At 40.8% G+C, this 22,992-nt stretch overlaps 1 protein-coding gene across 3 annotated transcripts in view; it reads right to left on the minus strand.

The window, feature by feature from the left end:
• Nucleotides 1-22,531, minus strand: part of RNASEH2B (ribonuclease H2 subunit B) — a 43,274-nt gene extending 20,743 nt beyond the window's left edge. For 2 of the 3 annotated variants that reach the window (XM_066571193.1, XM_066571180.1), the window contains exons 1-5: nucleotides 22,425-22,531; nucleotides 11,398-11,469; nucleotides 8,369-8,476; nucleotides 6,028-6,104; nucleotides 3,349-3,469 (exon numbers count right to left, since the gene is read on the minus strand). In XM_066571193.1, the coding sequence (XP_066427290.1) occupies nucleotides 3,349-3,469; nucleotides 6,028-6,104; nucleotides 8,369-8,476; nucleotides 11,398-11,469; nucleotides 22,425-22,485 (439 nt within the window). In that variant the 5' untranslated portion in view covers nucleotides 22,486-22,531. The remainder of the gene's footprint in view (nucleotides 1-3,348; nucleotides 3,470-6,027; nucleotides 6,105-8,368; nucleotides 8,477-11,397; nucleotides 11,470-22,424) is intronic. The other variant, XM_066571185.1, reaches the window with a different exon arrangement.
• Between the last annotated feature and the right edge of the window lie 461 nt (nucleotides 22,532-22,992).

The raw sequence follows: 22,992 nt of genomic DNA on the forward strand, positions 1-22,992 counted from the left end.
AAAATCCAAGAACATCACATAAAGATGATGCGTGCGTGTGTGTACAGCTTTTATGACAAAAGCATTGTTGACCTCACATTTTAAAACAAAACCCAGGAAGCGAACACACCTTTAACAGCTAATACAATTTGTTGGCAAAATGACACAAACTTATGGGTGTACATAATAGATTACTTAAAATGGAAAAAAACAAGCAGTGAAGCATCTTCACTACTAAGAGAATACAGTTTATGGAAAGATGATCCCAGATGGATAATAACTGCAAATACAGTATCAGAATGGATACAGAAGTTAGACCAAGACACAAGATCTTGTCTATAGCAAACACTTTAAAAAAAAACTTTTGTTTTGGGAACATAAATACTGCCCAAAGGCTTTACTGTTGTTTAGAGGAAGTGCCCCTTCAAAAAAATAATCCAGACCTTGTTCTAAGTTCCTATGCAGACTCAAGTATGACAGCCAAAAGGATGTGGCTCCATTTTTCCCCTTCTGAGATGGGCAACCAACCTGACCTCCATTATGATAATGTGATCTCCTTAGTGGATGAGGGAAAGGCTGTGCATGTTGTCTATCTACACTTCTGGAAAGCATTTGACACTGTCAGCTCATGGCTTGGACAGCTACACTCTACACTGGGTAAAAACCAATCTGGATGGCCAGGCCCAGAGAACTGTGCTACATCCAGCTGGGAGCCAGCCACTAGTGACCCCAGGGCCAATTCTTTATCTAATATCTTTATCAATAATCTGTATGGGGGGATTGAGTGCACCCTCAGTCAGTTCACAGACAACAGCAAGCTGGGCAGGAGTGTTGATCTGCTGCAGGGTAGGAAGGCTCTGCAGAGGAATCTGGAAAGGTTGGATTGATGAGCTGAGACCTAATAGCATGAGGCTCAACATGGACAAATGCCAGGTCCTGCACTTGGGTCAACAAACAACAAACCTCTGCAGCACTGCAGGCTGGGGGCAGAGTGGCTGAAAAGCTGCTCAGCAGGAAGGGATCTGGAGGTGCTGGTCAACAGGGGCTGAATATGATCCAGCAGTGTGCCCAGGTGGCCAAGAAGGCCAATGCATCCTGGCCTGTATCAGGTATAGGGTGGCCAGCAGGACCAGGGCAGTGACTGTTCCCATCAGCACTGATGAGGCCACACCTCCATTTCTGGGCCCCTTACTAGAAGAAGGACATTGGGGTGCTGGAGTGTGTCCAGAGAAGGGCAACATAGCTGGTAAAGGGTCTGGAGCACTGTCTGATGAGGAGCAGCTGAAGGTGCTGGGGGTGTTTACTTTCAATGAGGCTCAGGGGGGACCTTGTTGCTCTCTACACCTAACAGAAACAGAAAGGAGTTGCACTGAAGTGGGGGTTGGTCTCTTCTGCCATGTCTCAAGTGAAAGGACAAAGGGAAATGGCCTTAAGTTGCACCAGGAGATGTTTGCATCAGATATTAGAAGAATTTGTTCACTGGAATGGTGATCAGGCCTTGGAATAAAGTGCCCAGGTCAGTGGTGGAATCATAGTCTCTGGAAGCGTTCAAGAGAAGTCTGGATGTGGCACTTGGAAATACGGTTTAGGAGTGATTATGGTAGCGCTAGGTTGACACTTGGATTGACAATCTTGAAGGTTTCATCCAACCTTGATGGTGTTATCATTGTATACACAGAAGTTTAACAGCTCTTCTCTCACCCTGGCTACCATGTTACACAAGCTGTAGGGCACAGCAATTGCCTGAAAGCTTAAAAATACTTTTTAATGGAAATACTTGTCACTTCATGAGAAGGCAAAAAGGGTTTTGCTTTTCAGATGCCCCTATCCTAGAGAAGCCTTCTCAAAAGTCAGAACTCACCCAAAGAAAAAGATTGTTTGGTCCAAAATTATACAAAATGTAACTAAATGTTTCTGTAGGCTCTTTTGGAATTGCAGGAGGGATAGTAATATTACTCCACAGTTATGTGTTTATGGAAGCACATAATTCCAACTACTCCAGTCCCAAACAGAATGTGACAACAGCCTTGCTACCTAGATTTTCTGCTCCCTTGTGAAAGTGAGCACTTTCAACAGAAACATGTCCTGCCCTGAAGTTCAAGTGCAACTTCCCTACCCTACTGCACATGCACCATAAAAAGCCCAAAATACTTAAACTTGTTCACCTAAATTAACTTACAGCTTCCACCCCTCACAAACACCTTAATGTTCTATACAGCTAGAAGGAGGTCTGGTCTTTTACTTAGCAGATGCTATTTTTTCATCACCTTTCCTTAGCCACTTCCCAATTATCTGTAGATCATCAAAATATTTCTTCTTATATATATATATATGAACGATAAGGGTCAGCTTGCTTCGTGAAAGCAAATTCTTAATGTTTGTAGCTTTCAATCTATCTTTTAACTTAAATCTCAACTCCTTGGAGCAGCTCTGGTGCATAAGAACCAGACAGCTTACTACTTTTGCATTTGGTGGTGCAAAAGATTCCTGTATGTTCTCCTGTAGGTCTCCATGTGCATGCAGGGAAATCTCCATTCCCCATCAGGGAGTTAGCAAGCCTAAGTAGAATGCTATTTAAAGGACTGAAAATAAAAACTGAGGTCTTGCACATTTTGCGTATCTGCAAACCTACAAAAATAATGTCACGCTCCTGTCCCTTCCCTAGAAAGCATATATTGTCCTCAAATAAAACGAAAGCCCCCACACCAAAGGGAATTCTGAGCAAAGTCTGAGGAAACTATGTACAGAATTGATAGCTTGCTAACTTTTTCCATTTGAGTTTTCTCACTCATATACATATGCATCCCAATCAATTTTTGTATTTTAAAACAATTAAGTCTTTAAGCTTAAACCCACAAAACTAAATTATGCAACGCCAGAAAATTTGTGTTCTTCTTTCTCAACAGCATATTTCTTCTTCTCCAGCTTTTTTCTACTTGTTTCAATGGTTTGAGACAAAGGATTAAAAAAAGTAAAATGGACCTTTTCCATGCCAGACCATCCTACACTAAATAAAGAATTGAAAGAGATGTAAGATTCTGATCCAAGTCAAAGAGACTTCACAACATATACAATAACGCCAAGAAGCCAGCTATGATTGGTTTATCATTTGTATGACACCTAGCAGCAAGACTCCATGAGATTTTCAGACTTGCAGCAGATAATCTGAGATCCACATATTTCTATTCACAAGACTGCAATGACAAGCTCTAAGCCTAAGCTTCTGTTTTTAAAGTACAGCTGTGTCCAGCACTTCAGTTGTTTGGTAAAGCAAAAAACAATATTTAAATCTATCTTGTAATGAGGTGACACTAACAAATTGAGTCTTTTTTTATTTGTCCTCCCTCCCCTCCCACCCCATTTTTTCACCTTTTTCTTCTGTTACGTGCTGTATGTACTGTTTAACATCTGCACACTTCAGCAGCAGTGGGCAGCTAGGGTATTCTGAGTCTAGCACAACTTGATCAAGTGGCTGGAACTTTCCTTGCTGCTGAAAATACATCAAAGGGATTACAAAAGCATTACTAAAATGTTAAGACACATATATACACACTACACATATGTATATAAATATATATGCATGCAATGGCCATAGCTTTAAAATAAAGGATTTAAAGAAGATCGTATTTTGAATGGTAACACATGACACATTCAGAAACTGATTACAAAGCAAGCTATAAATATTTATTTCAGACCAGTAAATACCTGCAAAATGCTGAACTCTTCAAACACTGCGCTTAAAAGGCCAAATTTAAAACAACATAGGGAGAAACTAATGTGAAGTACAGCAGGATTTTTTGGAAGATGACATAAGACATAGTAGTCAGTGTGTGCCAATAGTGTTTTAGACCAAAACCTGTTGGATTAAACCCAGTGTCATAACTTCCATTCAAATTTTGCTTTTCCTTCCACAAAGATAAATCTCAAAGGAGCAGGGCAGCTTCTGGAACACAGTATTAACCTTTCACCTCTGCAAAGTCAATTCCAGTTTGGCCGGAGTAGGGATATAAAGTGATTTTGGCACAACTTAAATAGCCCCACAGATGACAGAACCATCAAACAAATTTTGCCATTGCCAAACAATGCATAATCATTCAGCATGGTTTGGCACAACTGGCAACCTTCCCTTTGGAAAGATCCTTTAGTGCATCAGTACAAAGAGTCTGAGAACTTCTCATGCTTAGAGAGTGCGTGGTCTCTGCAGACAAGGCTGAACTCATTATACTGGTCAGCATGAAAAAACCCACTTGGGGTACAGTGCTTTCATTATTAATTAATTCTCTTGCTAGACACTCAGAGGCTTAATAAAAGTAACCATCTATTGTTAAATCACAATAAAAACAAGAAAAAAAGTCCCAAACAAACACAAAAAAAGCAGAACCGAGAAAGTATTTAGAGGGTTTCTTCTCCTTAAAAGGGAAAAGGCACAATAACTGTGGCAAAAAGACTTTAGGAGACACAAAAATAAAACTGCAATAAGCTCTTTCTTACAGATAACTGACCTGCTAGTATCCCAAAGCAAGACAGCTGCATTTACCTCACCTCATGCATGGGCACAGAGCCTACGCCAAGAAAGGTGCTGTATAGGAGATGGCTCTGCTCAGAGACACACAAAGCAATCCTGCATCACACTATCAAAATCAAAGGACAGTGCAAAGGATGATTCTATGATATCCAGTGATGTCCATTAGCTCAAGCTGGAAGTGACTGCGCTGCATTCAGGCTAACCTTGCCACAAGACTGCAGAATACACTAACTTAGGCAAGGTGCTGCAGAAAAGCATTTGCCCTTTTTTAGGACCCACAACAGCTCTATGCATTTATCTGGCATCATGCCTGGCCTAGAAAACCAGAAAACCTAGAAAACAATGTACTGAAAAAGTGAAGGGCAGCACAGGACTCTTCCCATGCACAGAAACAGCAGCAGTAGCTGTCCTTTACTCAGGCTACCTCAACACCACCCCACATAAAGAGAGATTTACTACTTCCCTAATTTAAGCTTGACATAAAGCTTTCAAAGGAGTGATGAATTCAGAGTGCAGTGCCCAGGGAACAAACTGAACTACTTGTGGAATGACCTCTTCTGTTTGACCAGCCTGACCACTGAAATACAGAATATCTGCACACCCTATACCTTAAATAATTAAAAAATCACAACAGAACAGTAAGTTACTATTACAAAAGTATAAGGTGACTTTATATCTTCACCATAAATAATTTTTTCCTCTCGCATTCTCCACTTGCAATCTAAAGCAGAAAATAGCAAGCAACCTCGTAGAAATTCTTTAGAGCAAAACGTCTTAGGATGCACAAAGTGCATTGTCTCCACAAAACAAAACAAACAAGCAAAAAAACAACAAAAAAAATCAACATTTCAATATTATTTTGTGCCCCTTTTTTCACAGGCTGCTTATTAAAAAAAATCAGAAAATTTGCCTACAACTTTTGATATATTTCAGAAATTTAAGTGAGGTTTTGCTACACCCACAACAAACCAATGAACCCATTTTTTAATTACCCAACTTTTGGATACTCAGTCATCCCATTGCTGTTCTATGATATGGCATCTCTACAAATGTTGTTGTTTCCTTTCAAGATCAAACTGCCACAGAAATGTTCCTCCTTCCTCCTCCATAGCATCCAAATTATTCTTTCTTTTCCCCTTCTTTCCCAAAATAACCATTTTACTGATGCCTCAGAAAGGGCACTAGTTTGTTTTGATCTGATGACATGTCAGCATTTTAAATTCAATAGTTCTGGGACAGGCTCCCACAAAAAGACAAAAGAGATTCTCTTCTCTAAAAAAAAGAAGGTGATTAGTGCTTGCTGAGATTGAAAGCTGACTCTTGTAGCATAATTTACCAACCAAAAAACTTGATGGAAACAAAAATACTTCTAGGTATTAAGATAATACTGCTTTAAAAGCAAATTAAATTTCCATTATTATGGAAAGCCACTCTTTGTAAAATTAACATAGCTTCTGCAGAACTGAAGTCAGAAATAATGTTTTGTCCTGAGAATTCCAGAAGAAAAAATAAAGTAGGCTTACCTCTTTGTCTGCCTTTATGAGGTAGTAAAGTATCAGAAATAGGGGGTCCATTGGTGTAACAAACAGCAGGCGCCCATCTAGGTGACAGATATGCAAAAGTAAGTTTCCACAATATAATGACTTTTTGGGGCTTTAGGATGTTTTTTAGGAGTGTGAACAACTTTTTTTTTTTAATAAGAATCCCAATATTTTAATAAAACAAACAGAAAAATAGTATTTGTAATTTCATATTAAAAATACAGATATAACTCTATTCTCTACCCACCAAACCAAAACACAAACTCCACTTCAGGACTTCTGCTTTGTGTACTCTGAGTTTTGCCTTTTTTCTGGCCTGTATTAAAACCAGCAAAATTGAAGCTGCCCTCTATTGGCAGATTTGGGGGCAACAGAAATTGGATTGGTACACCAGAGATATTCAGCAATACTCCACCTCTAACACTGGGCAAGGCAACACTGCACTGGCAGAAGAGACAGGCAGGACAAGAAAGAATTTCAAGGGCTAGTTAAGTGAGAGCTGCCTTCATCTGCAAAGGGAGAATCTGATGCAGTCTCCTAATGGAACAAAATAAACTTAGATCAGAATACATGGCTCAGAGTGCTGCATTCAAGGTTACACACAAAGGAAGAACTTGGTCTCCCATTGAAACAGACACCTCTGCCCATCTGGAGTTCATTGCAGGACAATGGCTTAGTCAGGCCTTTTGTACAACTGCAGATAATTGAAACAATGTAAGATCAAGGAAATTCACTAATGAGACCAAATAATTGATGACAATTTGACAGTAATTAGCAAACCAAAAGCAAATAAATGTAATTATTTTTGTTTTAAATCACATGATTAAGATAATTAAAGAAAAGGAAATCCTATTATGATGGCCCTAAAACTAACAAAAGATCATGTGGGAAGAATGTGTTTTGGGCAAAGCTGATATCCAACCTACCATGTGTATTGCCAACATGATGCTCAGTGTGAGGCACGGCAAGCATCAGGGCTACTTACAAACACGAAAGTGTTGATATTGAAATTGGAAGGAAAAAGACCCACTAGCCACTTTCTAAAAGCTTCCATTTAAATGCTTTCCACCCAGCCTCCAGGAGGAGTTATTTTTGTTTGTTCTAAAGATTCAGACTCACTAGAAGTGTATAAAGACCTCTGCCCTTCTCTGCAGATAACCAGATAAATTGTTTTAACTGCAAACACACAGATTTTTTTTTTATTGTTCTTCTCCTGACCCTTTCAGAGATACAGCAGCCCTAACATTCAGGAACAATTTTTCTACTGTATTTTTAAAAGAAAACTGAGGGCATGATTTCTTAAGGCAACTGTTTCCCAAGGGCCAAAATAAAGGTTAGAAAGGGAGAGAGAATACAATGTGGACATAATTGGGAGCAGGGAGCAGACCCAGTCTGTTGGCTCACCCCCAAGACAGAGCAAGGAAAAGCTCAGAGACATACTGCTTGCACTGCTTTATGTGCCTGCAGAGAATGTTTAAAAGTTAGCACACACTTTGGGATATCACTGTTAAAGAAGGCATATGTCTGGAAGGGTTGCTTTTATTTATTACTATAAAAGGACTTTTCTCTAATGAAAAGGAATAAAACAAATATACCTTAATCTCCTGAATTAATACGTATGGACATGCTGGTCTGTGGACATGCTAGCAGAGAAAGACTGCTACAATAACATCCTTACTGAAAATGGATTGTGAAAGCCATCCCAAGCAAGTTACACAAGCTTCCTCCTCATTTTCACAAAGGTGAACAGGATCAGAGAATGTCCAGGATATTACAGACCAGCCCCCTTCAGAGAGAACACTGAAATAGCAGTTTCAGACCTCTCCTGAGAACTCAGCACTTAGGCTGGGGACTACAGAGGCAGTTTAAAGAACACAAGACCATACATTCCAGTGCTTGGAGCTCTAACACACCACTTTGCTTGGCTAGCTAAGGCCTTCCAGCCCTTTCTTTTCTTTCCCATAGGACAATACATATAAACTTACACAGAAGACTTGCTGGTGTGATTGACAAGGAAAGCTAACTATTTTATGGCACTTCAGTTTAAACACAACTGAATTACTTACCCCTCCTTCCCCCTTCAAAAAATGACAAATGAACATCAGTCTAACTGAGGCTGCCAAAGTCAACCTTTTAAAGAGAAATGACAAAGCCCCCAGTCCTGGTTAAATCCATATGGCAAATGAGTCTATCAGAAGGTGGGGATATGATGCAGCATGTCTCAAACAAGGAAAAACACCTGTAAATTTACTAGAAAGAAAGAGGGAAGGTCTGTGTACAAACATTAGTTAAAGATGGGGGAAAGACACATTATCCAACTCACCCTGTTGAACAGTCTGACCTATAAACCAGGAACGACGTTCCTCGTGAAAAGCTTTTACTTCAAACAGCTGCTGTGCACCACTATTGAATAAGTAAAGGGTTGCTTCCCCTGTTGAAAAGAAATCTGGTTTGTGTTTGTAAGCTTTCAGAAAAATCAAAAGAATACCCAATATGTTTGAAGAATGTGCCTTATATACATACAGACGCACAAACATACACACAGTCTACATAAACTCACTACAAAGAGAGCTCAGACAAAAAACACTATTATATACAGATGTTCATTTACCAGCTCTATAAACGAAACTGAATTTGAATCAATAAATAAGATGTGTGAATAGTTCATCTTACAACACAAAGCCTTTGATCCAAACCCAAATCAAAATTACTCAAGAAATCAGCTTTTTTCTGCAGTGAAGAGGGAAGGTGGGAAACAAGAGAATTCCCTCTCCTTCCATCATGTTTGTCTTGAGGATACCAGACTCTGGGTTAGGGGAACAAAAGTCTCAAACTTTTCATGGACAATCTGAAATATTCTTTTTTTTTTTTGTGCACCAAAATGGATTGTGATGACTCTGTATGGGTAGACATATAAAGCAAACAAGGAAACTAGAAGAAGTTGGTTTGAAGTGCCCATCAGAACCTTAATAGTTGGGAAAGGAAAAGGATAGCTTTATTTAGGTCATCACAGCTCTACCATTTGACATTAGCTTTGGCTTACAATGGAAGGGTGACAAACACATTGCAAACAGGACTGGCATTTTCCATATCAGAAATGGGAAGTTGCCACAACTACCGAAGGGGCCACTGAAATGTGGTCACCTGAGTCTGTTGGCTGGACTGCTTCCATCTTGGTTATCAATCCATCTTCAGGAAACAAGAGCAACTACAGCAGGGCTGTCCTGCTCAGAGCACATAAATTGCAAAGCTGCAGTGACTTGCAGATGATGGGCTGGCTCAGAGAAGGCTCGGTGTAAGCCCTGAAAGCTGACATCAGCACTGCTCTTCTCAGTCTGCGGACACCCCCAGGTGCAGAGGGAGGTCAGCAAAAATGGGCAGACACATGAATTCCCAAAAATGACTGGTAATGCATTTTTTTCCCCTTTATCCAAAAGGCTGACCAGATGTTTAACCTCACTTAAGGATATAATTTCAGTACTCTGATAATTTTTCTTTTGGGTAGGAGAGGAGAGGAGCAATGAATAGTCATAAGGGGGGAGCAGAAGTTTCAATCATTACCATGTGCACCCTCAACAAGGGTCTACACCACAGTTTGATCAGCCCCATATCAAACTACTCACAGAAGTGCTGACTGAACAACTTAAGACTCCTACCAGGGAGTGTGCTAGCCAAATCCAGTGGTGAGCTACGAAATCTTGGGAAAAGAACCCTTTTTATTACCTAAGTACAGCTCCTTAATTTATGTCATTATGCTAAAAGGACAGTCACCACGGGTTCCCTACAGTACTGTTAGACAGGAACTGCAGGGGATGGAGAGAGAACCCGGACAGCTTTGCTCACAACTTCACTAATGGTTCTTGTGGTACTTCTGAATTGCAGTCTGATCCTACTTTATAGTCTTTGTAAGGGATAGAAATCATGTTCTTTTTACCTGTCTATATAAAGGATGAAGCATGCTTTTATTTAATAAAGTGGTTAGCATTGATTCTATAGTGTGCTGAGTCCTTCAGTGCCTACTTATACAGTATCTGGCATCAACAATTCATCTGTTAGACACAAAGGTAAGGAAAATACATTAATAGTGTGTTCTCAGTTCTTCCATTTTCAGACTTTGTATTTATAACAGGCTACATAACTGAAAGTCTATGCAGGCCTATAAATAAGGTCCTGTAAATTCTAAAGGAACACACCCAGACAATCATTGCACTTCAGGTTTTCCCCAGAAAAATTCCCCAAGATCTCTGATTTGACAAGGTAAACAGATCTCTTTTTACACAGAGAAAAACAAATTAACATCTATGCTTTTAAAAACATAACAAACTACAAAGGCAGTATGCTACAGCAGGAAATAATAACACAGGTGGAAAATAGATGTGGCTTTATATTCCCATTGCAAATCTAAGCAATCAAGAAACTGGCATCATGATGAGTAAGTGATTTTACATTCTGTATTATTATTTTTGACAATTTTCCTCTTTCAAGAACAAATATGGTTCCTATACTGTGACAATAAAATTCATCTGAAGATTCAGTTACACACATATATGTAAATACATATAAATACAAGCAGTCAATTTCAAAGACCTAAACCATAAAACTTTAATCTACGGAAAAGAAACTAGCTCAGGCAAAGAAAAAAAAACCAGCATGAAAAATGTTTTTCAAACAGAATGTTAACCCTAACAAAGGCTTGCTGCAAGTTTCTGTTGCAGCATCACGCACTCCAATTATTAATTAATCATAGAATAATTAAAAATCCTTGACCAAAAGAACAATATGACTAGAAGAAAGTAATGGTGGGATGGTGGTGTCATTGAATTGCCTGTATTTGCTGGTCTTTCTAATGTATTTTGAATTCAAAGTGCCTCATCCTCTGTTAAGGAGAAAAGAGACACCATGACCCAGGCCACGAGAAGAAAATTAGATTTAAAAATGAAAAGACCCAAAAAGCTTGGTAAGTACAATTGAATCACTTCTTCTAACTCTATTTATTTTATAGCATAAGATGAATGCTAAGAAGCCTAAATTCGGATTTAAAAAAAAGACTTGGACTCAACACCCAACACTGTAAGCTCCCCAAAACTAATGCACTTAAAAACAGAACTTAAATTACACCCCTTTTTTGTTCTGCCAATATTTCCAATGAATAAACAGTTCAACCAATTAAAATTATAAAAGAAATCCTAAATGTTTGCACAGCATTAACCATCTGGCATAACCAGCAGTATCTTTGGCACGTAAGATTTGTACCTATCATCATTATTTCAGCTTTGAGAAACATGAATCTTTTGGTGGTGGAGAAAATCAACCAGAATTTTAACAAGCTCATGTCACAGTTCCAGAACTTGCCTGTGCTTGGGTTGCGCAGTTTTGTAAACAAGGGTTCGCTGTCAGGTGTCTTTGGGGGGTCAATTGCAGCCTCTGTAAGGGGAGAGGAAAAAGTTAGGAACTTGTAAATTGTGAAGTATTTCACATCTGCTTCACCAAGACATTCAGAATTAATTGGATTGACACTTTTTGAAAACACACACACACATCTGCCTAAAAATTGTATGCCTCAGCCCAAATTCATCCTACCTGATCAAGGCACTTAAATTATGATTCCAGACTTCCTGGCACTCTCTATCTGTCACAGGAAAGATATGCACCTGGGGATGATTTAGATTTTGAAAACCACTTCCCCCTAGAGAGCCTTCAGGCAAGAGAGCTCCTAAATTTGACATCCCAGTTAAGTAAGATGAACTGATATGCTGCCCTGATTAGTCACAAAGACAATGAGAATGCTTTGGTTAGTCAGGCCAAGCACAACGCGGACATTAAGAAAGTCCAAAAGGTAAAATACACATGGGGAGAAACTATCCTTTAAAGATTTCACGAAGTCAGATTATGCAGGAATTAGCCCATTCTAGTTGCTATGTCTGTGAAAAACATGCATGCTTATTTATCTGTTAAGTATAAACTTGAAATATAAAGATTGCATTTAATTCCCCCCACAAGAAAAAGAAGCTGAGAGAATGCAGCACCTCTGGCTGAAGCCCCTTACAGATATTTTCTTTCCTGTACCTTTGAACAAACAGAAGATAAGCAAAGCCACAAAGGTATAATTTTTTCTGTGAAACTGAAAAAAGAGGGAAACAGCTACCACAAAGACGCTGACTCAAGTACAAAAACCACATCTATAAGTATCCCCAGTTAATTATATTCTAGCCAAGCTCTCTTTGTAGGGAAAGTCTAACTTATATTTACAAAAACAACTTCCCACATCTCAGTAAAGAGCACCATGACAGAATCATCTTTCTTAGCCTGCACGCTGCCAGTTCTGCCTCAATTCCTTTCATACAGGCATTCATCAGAGCAAAGAAAATTACTAAAACATTTCACATATATAATGAGTATCCAGACCCCAGAGAATGGAACTGACAGAGATCAGGCTGATGTTTGTGTTACAGCGCTGCTGAGGAAAGCAGAGAGGAGCAGTAGAGGCAGACTGCATGATTGTTCAAAGGAACAGAAGGTGCCACATTGTCCTTCCCCTTTCAGTAACATCCAGCAGGTTTGGGAAGAGGGAGCTGGCACAATTCTTTGGCAAACAGGGAAGTAGGAACAAGTGAAAGTAGCTGTCCTTCACCCTGGCTGAAAGCCCCAGCCGTATCTGAAAAGGACAAGTGGACTTCTCACACTTGGCTCTTCACTAACACCTCATGGGCAAAAAAAAAAAAAATGCCCAAATAGCTCTCAACCTTCATATCCACCCCTTGTTATTCAGTTGTGCCACCAACAGAAGTTGCCCAGATAAAGACATAAGCAGGACACAAAAACCAACTGTGTTTAGTGATAAAAGTGTTGGAGGGTAGTAATAATTCTCAGAGCTGTTCAGACAATTTAAAGTAATTTTCTTCTCTTCAATACTCAACTGAGTCTTCAGGTGGCTTGAAAAAGTGCTTCAAAAAGTTTCAATATAAGTTGAGGGCTTTTAATGGAAAAAATCCGTATTTGCTAAGCAGACTTGCTTCATATGCTGATACATAAACACACGGTTGTCAAGCTACATTTGCCCTGGCAAAGGCGACTTTCCAATTTCTAGAGCTGTGTATATTTCAATTCTTGACCACAGTTTAACATTAGTGTATTTTTTGTTACTTTTTAAAACACTGAAGTGATTAATGATAGTGAAAGAAACACACTGCACGTGTTTACTTTGATGTGTTTCACATGAACATATTAAAATATACACAGTAAATGTGAGTTTCAAAATTTAAAACAAAAAGCAAAACAAAAAAACCCCAAAGGAACTTTCAGCGCTCGTTTGCTCTGCTTTCTTCATGCATAGATTGATGAACACTGGGAATGAGTCCAGCTGAGCCCAAAGTTGCATCTTGTCAGCAATTAAGTCGACAATCCCTCCTAATTTTTTGCTGGTTTTAATGACATTTGCATCTTTACTGGGTTGAGATGTTCTCTTCCTAACCTGCTAGTAACACACTGAATTTATCCTTCTCCGCTAAGCCTGGGGGACTTCCCTATAGGTAGGGAGCACTAAGTGTAACAAACCCAAGAAATACAGTGTCCCTTCTCTTCCTCATCAGTCCTCTACCTTCCCAACCAGATAACCACCTTCCTTCATCCAGGCCTGCCCCATGCTATCCCAGGCTCAGCACCCTCTCTCTGCCCCTCTGGCCCTGCCAGGAGCTCTTCCCCAGGTGGTGAAGAGCCGCACAGCCCTGCCCATGGGGTTCTTTGGTGCTCCTCAGGCTCCAAGGGGCTCAGCATGGCACAGAGGGCAGCAGGGATCAAACCCCAACCAACAGCCCGAGCTGCAGCCTTCTGTCCCAGTATCTCATGATGATGAGATCAGAGTGTACCTCACATTCTCCACACAGCTGCCATGGAAAATGGTTTGCCTGAAGGGACACGCACATGCACAAGGAGAAGGGAAGGACCAGGCAAAGGCAAAAGTGGTTCTTTGAGTTTCTTTAACATTCAATTTCCTCAAAATGTAGGCAGTATTCCATTCCACTTCCAGGGGCATCTGAAGTATATTTTTGTTATAGATTGGCTTACTATGTGTCAAGCTGGCAGACAAAAAAAAGAGGCAATTGGGAGAATGCCTGCTTGGAAAACTGGATGCAGTATTAATATGGCCTTAAGGGCAAAGAAGGCCCTATTTATCTGAGTTTAAATACCTCATGACTAGGAAAATGCTGAGCAAGGGATTTTTGATGTTAGGTGTCCAAACCTAACTTATTTGTGTTCTGGACTGTAGCCAGGAAAGGTAACTGGATTTCTTTAATGCCATTACATTTATCAGTCCTTCTACTTCAGCAAGGATCTCTTATAGCTAAGTAAACACAGACTTCTTAAAAAAGCAGTACTGTAGCCATTTTCTAGCAAAACTGAGAGTTAAACTAAGTTAGGAACTTTTTTTCAATATTAAAGTTCACCTCCAGATAAGAAAACATCCCCTACAGAAAATAAACAGTAAAAATTAACATTACAGGAGAGCTGTTTTGTTAAATTCTAAAGGAAAACATCAGATGATTGCTGCTATGCTTATTATAACAGTTCCCATAGCTCAGCCCTGACAAACTCGGTCATCTACAAGAATACTTGGGGGGATAGAGGTGAGAGCTTTTTGAACAGTACACCCTCTACCAACCATGGCCCACAGTCAGGTCAGCTTACTAGCATGTGTCATTACTGCATGATTTTCTCCTAAGAAAACACACATTACAATGATTTAAAAAAACTGACAGAAGGGTACAGAGGGGCTCTATTAATCCTGTCTCAAGGAGGCATCTCAGCCAGCAAGTCACTCTTTAAACAAAGACAGAAGGCAGACACTTCCAGGAGGCAGCTGAAGAAAAGGAGAAAAGATTACTGTGTTTCATGGAGGTCAGACATACAACCAGGCAAATTCTATCAAATACATAAACAAAACAAAGTGAAAACTAACCAGCTTTCAAAGGATTTCTGGCAATAATTTCTTCCACAATGGATAGATATGAGGCACTAATGAATCTGGTTGTTAAAACCAGAAAAAAAGCATTACCTGGTACAGCAACATAAATAAATTGAAAAACAACATAAAACTCCCACTAAGAGCAATGAAACTGTTATGGATGATGCAAAGTCTATTCTCCTTTTTTAAAAAAATGCTTATAGAATACTATATATAACAGACTAATATCAAGTTATATGGAGTTCCCATGCAGAAACCTGCCAGCCAAGCAAGCAAAAAGGCTGTAAATATCTGTCAAATGCGTAAGAGGAAAAAACCCTCTGAGAGCACAAATTTCCCAACCACCACCACCCTGCTAAGAAAAAGGACTATTGAAGTCTGGAAATATAAAGTTAAGATTTCATTTAAAAACAGATATTAAACCATACGTCACCTACACAAGTCTTTTCCATTCCCTTCTTAGCTTCTAACTGTGCATGAAAGGTGTGTCAGATGGAGACATTATGATGGAACCCATTAAATAGACATTTTATGGAAGACTTTAAACTGTGTAGCCTAAGGGTATAGATAGGTTAGATCTATTAAACATTTTATTTGTGTTATTTTTAGAATCTCAACCCTCAAGAAAATGGCTTTAATTCCCTGTCCATGTCCTTCGTTGTGCATGTCCTTCCTTTTTCAGCATGCCCTGAAAAAAGCCTAGTGAAAAATAATTAATAAATCCAGTACTTTGTATCACCCAAATTTTTTATAATTTTTCTAAGTTACAAGGTAATTAACTGCAAGTATAATAAATGAATTCCGGTATGCACAGACTGAGAATACAGTCTGTATCATAAATCGTTTCAAATGACCAAAGATCACAGTCCACAGAAAAGTGCAGTCCTGGGGTCTCCAGCTCTGCTCCCTTGTTGTTTTGTACCACCAAAACTAGCAAGTTCATGGCTCTACAGCAAGTCAACTCAGTTCACTCATCCAGCTGAGAAGTAAACAACCAGAATGAAGAAGTAAGTAACTTTCAATCCTATCAGTAAGCTCACTGGAACAAGAGACAGAACCCATGGCAGGAGCAGATGACATAGAATATTCCCTACTCCACATGTGACACAGGTGTCTTTGACCAATGCACATGAATTATAAAACCAGATCATGTGTGAATTGACAGAGTTGAGGAAGCAGGAGATGAGCCACAGGTCTACATTGCTGCTTCCTTGGCTCAGAATACTCAGGGGAGCATTGAACAGAACACAGCTCCATTCACCTCTGCAAACAGCCAATATTTTACAGGTGCTTACATAGAGGGTAGGGGTTTGTACTTGCCCACACTTGGTTTTTGGAAATAATCTTAATTGTTACTCAGTTATATAAACTTGATGTTACCTCACCACCTTACTCCTTCTATGACTGTACACAGTACTTGCTTCAGTGAGGGGACTTTTGCCGTGCCCATTGTAAAAGACAGAATGATAATCAGTTTGGTAATCATGGCATTTATTATTTGGTGCCCTAAGGAAACAATGTTCAATGTGACATAATTTAGAACATTCCACAATAAAACACAGTATCGAACAAAGGCACTGGTTTCTATCTTGACCACAAGTTCAGAAAGAAATGCTACTTGACAGTTTGAATGGTCTTTTGCTCCAGGACATAGCTAGGCAATACAGCTAAATTTTAAGACTTAAGCCTGAGAGCATCTTTTGGCTTCCCTTTATGCTGGCATAATTCACTTCTTAGCCAAAAAACCCCCATGTTCATGGAGTTCACAGTACTAATTCATCCATTACTGAAGTCAAGATGCCTGTCAGAACATGCAGAGTTTCAGCTGAATAAAGGGGAGGTCAGTCTTGAGAAGTTCAAGAACTGGTTATCACTTGAAAGGATAAAAGCTACAGACTTCCCTTCGCAATATTTATAGGGTCAGCACTGGTGCAGCTGTATTACTGGCTGAATCAGCCCTATTCCCATATGCAGAGAGGCCTAAGTTGGCATAAGTTGGTCTCTTCCAAGCCAGATGGCAGAAAGCAGAAGTGGGAGATGGTGTTACACATTACAACATCTCTTTTCAGTTATTTTATTTGCTATGCTTCCTTCTGGCTCCTTAGCTTGCCAGTTATATCTGCTTTATTCACAGCAGAGCTCCTGCCTTTCAGGAGATGACATGTCAGAAAGAGTGCAAATTACCTGCAGGCAAAGGGCTTTGTTCAGGAGATGCAAATGCTGGTTTAGGGGGAGGTTTAGTAAAATATGCCCACAGAGTGCTAACTTTTAAAATAAGCATATTCACATCCACCTTATTTAAGAAGTATATAAACATGTGCTATTATTTCATATCAGTTTTTTGATGTTTTGACTCAGCTGTTAAAAAAAAATACATATTTGTTTATTGCAAACATTATTTCCAAGTTCTTTACCTAGATTATTCTGGGAAAGTATTAATGTTCAATTATTCTGCTCAATTTTGACACTCATTACAATTTTTTAGTCAAGCACCCTAACAGCCCAGCAGTGTGATGTACTTCATAGCAGATAAACTGATTTTTTTTTAAACAGTAAGTGAAAGCATGTATCAAAGTACAAGGATGGAAAAAAAGTTAATGCAAAACCTGTCTACTTCTGTTTTTAAAGCAAACCACTTTCACAAATTAAGTATTCCACAACTTTGCTATGACACCTTCTCTCACTATGACCTAAAATTTTCAAGTCAAATACTTCCTCAGTTACTGCATGGAGACAAAAGTTCCTTAGTCTCAACTGAAAGGATGGAGGATTAATTTAATGTGTGCTGATGCCCCATGGTTTGGCATCACAGTCCATTTATTTCTGCCTCCATTTGACTTTTGGCATATATTAGATTTGTTCAAACAATTTGCCAAGTATAATTTGAAACTGCTCCTTTTATTTTTGAATAAGTAATTCCTAAAAATAATAGGATTGTTAAATTTCCCTCCCCCATTGCAACCCTTCCAGTTCTATTCATATGGCAGTTCCCATAAAACAATGTAAGAGCTAATCAATTTACTGTTTAAGAAAACAGCAGACTGAAAAAATGTGCTCAGCTAAACTTGTCTAGCTCAGAAAAATAAAGGTTGAGAATAATTTTCAGCATGCAGCTAACCTCTACTTATTTTCCTAATACAGGCAAAGACAGAACATATTAAACACATCAGTCTTAACTTTAGGTGTAGAGTGGAACATCACACTTAGACAACTGCCTTCAATTCCTGACCTCTTTGCTAAAACCCAGTCAGTGAAGCATATAAATAGTTTCAGTTCTGACATAACACCTATCCCTGAGGAATACTGAAAAAGAGACTGTCCTTCACACCAACCCTGTTAAGCAGCTAGTGTGATTTTGGTAAGACTGGTTTGAAGCCGTTGCATAAGAATGTTTATTTGTTATACAGAGCTCAGATCACATCTATGTCAGACACAGTGACTTTACCGCAGTATTTGAGAGTTTTCCAAAGCTCCGCCTTCCGATTTAGATAGCCCTAAAATTAAAAATCTTTAGATAGCCCTAAAATACTGCTGGGTCTCAGCAATATTTCTCAGTCTAGAAAATAACTTCTAGCTCTTGTGATTTTCAGAGAACACATAAAAAATGGTAGTTCCATGGGCCCAGCTGAAAAGGCAGGTAGAAATGTCCTATATTCACGTTAAAAAGTAGCAGTATTTTTTTTTAAGTACGCGGATACTCAGTAAATACAGACAGAATCTGCTCTATTAAAGCACATCATTAGTAACTTTGTAGCTGTGAGAGAGCCAAGGTTTAATCCCCAGGAGCTGCTACTTTTCTCTTGTACCTGATCAGTAGCTAGACCAACAACAGAAAGCCAGTCCAGCCATTTCTACATTCTCACGGAAAAACAGTTTGGATACAAGGGTAATGTAACAGCCTTGATTACCCAACTCCCACTCAAAATGCAGGAAAGCACTATCTGGAAACTCAGCCATCCACCATCGAAGCCCGTGCGGTCCTTCAGGTCTCGTTAGCACTTCGGTGTCTCTGTACCACCATTCCTCCAGAACTCCAGATTTGGGAGGTCTTCTTAACCAACGACGTCAACTACTCTGCACAAAGCAAGCTCAGATCCAGATTTCCAGCCAAGCTAATAAAATCCCCTGGAACATGGAGCACAGCACAGAAACACCCAAGTGGGTCTACACAGAGCCAGCTTGGTCCATCAGGACTTATTAGTTCAGACACTGTCTGAAAGCAGCTGCACTGCAAAGCTGGTTCTGGAAACAGCAGAGATGTGTTAACATGGCACAGCACTTGAACTAATAAACTGCTAGTGCTGAGCCGAGCCTGCCCCAGGCTAAATCTGGTGCCTGTATATCCACTGCACAGTTAATCTGCAACTGCAGAAACGGCCCTAAGAGCTGACTCTGTTTCAAGGCCAGCATGCACAGCTCTACCACTACCAACACGACCAAGTTTTCTGTCCTTTCACCCTCCTCCACAACAACCAATCCCTCCATCTACCCTCTTCCAGTTTGTTCACTGTTTTCTCTCCTGGCCACTCCCATCCATTTCTCAACCTTTCACTACACATCCCCAATAAGGCTGCACAAGGTACATCAGCGGATTCCAGCCTTTCTGGAGTGACGAACATGGTTACCACCCTCTTCTCACCCTGCCTGAGCAGCATTTCCTAACTCCTCTCCCACCACTTCTGGCTTCCCTCTTTGTCCTGCCCCTGGTGGTTCAATCCCTAACCAAGGAATCATTACACTTATAAAAACAAACAAATGAAAAAAAAGATTGTATTTGCATGTCAAATTGTCCTGTCTTCATGGAAAATAAGCAAGTATCACAGAAACACCATCACAACACCTCTCACCAGGCCAAGGAAAGGCTACCATCTCTAAAGGTAAAATTTGCAATCTCACCCAGAAGTTGCTTAGCAGTCAGCTCAGACATAACTGTCTGAAGCTCTCCTTTTCCCTTCCTGTAAATCTCCCATGCCAAACAGTCCAAGTGTCTTGGTGTGGCAGAAGGGCTGGTGAGGGCAAAGACTGGCTCAGTCAACCCTGCTTCCCCTCCCCACCTTCACCCACCTCTACAAACCATGCAAAGTAACTGGCTGAGCATATGGTTCTAGCTCTGCCCTGTGATGTGCAGGCATGAGAGGACCACTGATTACCAAACTTTTACAGTCCTGGAAATTTGACAGAATTCATCACTTGCTACAGAAAGTGACAGTCTGTCGCTCTACAAACAGTTCACAGCACTGGTAAAAAACTCACTCTGACCGCATTCCTCTAGCCAGAATCATGACTTCAACTAAGAACATGTGCAGTTCTACCTGACAGAAGAGATTGCTTGTTTCTGAGCTGTTTCCAGAACACTGAAACCAATATAAAAACTACAAAATCAAAAATAAAACTGAAATTTGTCTCGTCAGTAATCACACATGCTCTGAAATGGCAGAGCAGCAATTCATTATCCGTGCACTGTAACAGCATATAAACGTGTACTTAAACAAGGAAATCAGTAGTAATTTCATAACCTTCCATATTAAAGCAGACAAGCATTTTTTAGTAGACTCAGAAACAAATGGCATTGAACTCACATCCAGAAACAGATCCTGTGCTTATCTGCACCAGTTGTTTTTAGGTGTGTATGTAATATAATGCCATACAGGTATTATGAAGATAGAGATTGTCATATGAATAGAATTTTACCGTCAAAGGACATTTTTGTTCTAAATCCAACTGCAACCATCTTCGTTTCTGAAAGTAATCAGGTCTTCCTACTACACATTCTGCTAAACAGCCAATGAAAAATTTCTGAGATTCATTCAACAAAGCGCAAAATTTTGAAAATGGTAATATGTTAACTTAAAAAAGTTTTTCTGAAAATAATGCTAAAACAAAAAATCAAAAAATGTTTCATTTGGCTGGCTCTCATCAGCTGTGGAGTTCTGAATTTATCAGCCACAGACTTTTTTTTTAAATCACTATGTGCTTTGAAGTTCAACTAAGGCTTAATAAACTTTCTTACAGGTCTGGAGTACTATATAAATTTTGTCAGAGCTGTGCTGGCATAATTGGTAATACAAACTGTCTGGCTTCATGAAAGTTACAAGCTCTGGCTCCAATCCTGCAAACACTTACTGAAGAATTTAACTTACTGCACAGAACTGACTACTCATGCATAAGCTAAGCATATTTGTAAATATTTGCACAGTATGGACATCTGTTGGCATAGCCAGTCATCTGATATGAGATTCAGCTTTAAATCCTAGTCTGCATAGAGTCAATATTAAAAAAAGGCATTCCTCACTTTATAAATTCCTTTCTTAGGCATCAAACACGTCAGATACCAAAGGGTGGAACCAAAAAGTTAAAACTAGAGGAAGAGAGGAATCAGTGAAATCATAGTAATTGGTTCTGCTTCTCATGTAACCAGAGAAGCCTGGTCTCCTATGGGCACATGTCTCAAGATTGAGCTCCTGTCTTATTTTCAACCTTTGCTGAAGGAAGCTCTTGCTATACCTTTCCTTCAGTGGTGCCATTTACAGCATTTCTCACAACATCACAGGCAAAGCTCAGAAAATTACTCCAAAGAACTCATCCTTTTTACCAGGCGTGGTTATTAACACTCTCCAGTTATGAGTGAGTTAGGAAATAGCCACAGTACAAAGCTGGCCCACAGATAATCATGGAAGTTGCACTTCCTTAAAAACCAAGCTAGAAAAAGACAGTTATGTCTCCTTCCTCTTATTATCTTGGCATTTGAACACATCCGGTTTCACTCATCCTCTTTAACAGCAAAACATTTTGTGATCTGTTTGTTTAAACCTGATACCGGGCAGAAATACATGTAAGGAGCAAAGGCATCCTCCCACTGATTCAGCGCGACATGTGATAGAGTGAGCCTCCACAACGCAGTGGATATTGCACCAGCAGAGCTGCCGTGGGGAGCTCTGCTGCTTCACAATCAGTGAGTGAGGAGATCTCACTCTGGCTTAGCACTGGAGTCTGTTTGACAGCTGTGGCTTAGGGCACTAAATCGTTTCCTTCAAAATCTGCAGGAAGGAACTCAGGGGATGGAGGCAAGGCAGGCCGCCAGCTCCGGCGAGGGGACAGCCAGACCCCATGAGGGACATCGGTGGCAAGAGCCCTCGGCAAAACCCTAATGACAGACATAAATTAAACGCACTGATCCAGCGAGGGAAACGGGGTCCCTGGAGAGGGAAGGGCGGGTACCGTGCGGGGCCTCGTGTAGAGTCCGTGTCCCAAAGCGGCCTTGCACAGCCGGGCGGGGCCCGGCCGCCCGCAGCGGGCCCGGCACCTGCCCCGGGCCCCGGGGACAAGCACCCGCCTCCCGCCCGAGCCGGCCGGCGGGGCAGGAGAGCCGGGCGCTGCGGCAGAGCCGCCCCTCCGCGGAGCGGCCCCGCGGGGTTACCTGGGGCAATGAGCACCCACTGCGCGGGGGCCGCGCCCTGCCCGCTCCGTGCGCCCCGCATGCTCCGAGCGCCCCGCGATCCCGCCGCTCCCGTTCCCGCCGCTGCCGCCGCAACATGGCGGGCGGGGCGGGCCGGGAAGGGAAGGGGCCGGGCGGCGGCGGGGCGCGGCCATGACTCGGGATGCGCCGCCGCTCCACCTCTTCCCCTTCCCGGCACACGCAGGGAGCGGGCGGTGCGGCCGTGGGGGACCGCCGGCGGCAAAGCTTCGGCTCTCCACCGCCCCGCGGGACTCGGGCGGGCGGGATGTCCCACCCGCCAGGGGAAGGTAGCGCCCGAGGTTCCTAAACGCTCGTGGTCCAAAGTAGCGACAGAAGTCACAAGGTCCGCAAACATTCAGAAATTTTTATTAGTGAATGGTGCACTTGGCGTGGAAATTGTTTTGTTAGTCCCTGACCTACTGTGTAAGCACGCGGCAGTGGGTTTTGGATATGGAGGTAGGTTGAAAAGAGAGAAAGGAAGAGATGAGTTAAAGAGGGGCAGAAAGAGAGAGAGAGAAGAAAAGAGAGG

Source organism: Molothrus aeneus, chromosome 2 (genome assembly GCF_037042795.1).
Source record: "Molothrus aeneus isolate 106 chromosome 2, BPBGC_Maene_1.0, whole genome shotgun sequence".
Taxonomy (NCBI): Eukaryota; Metazoa; Chordata; class Aves; order Passeriformes; family Icteridae; genus Molothrus; species Molothrus aeneus.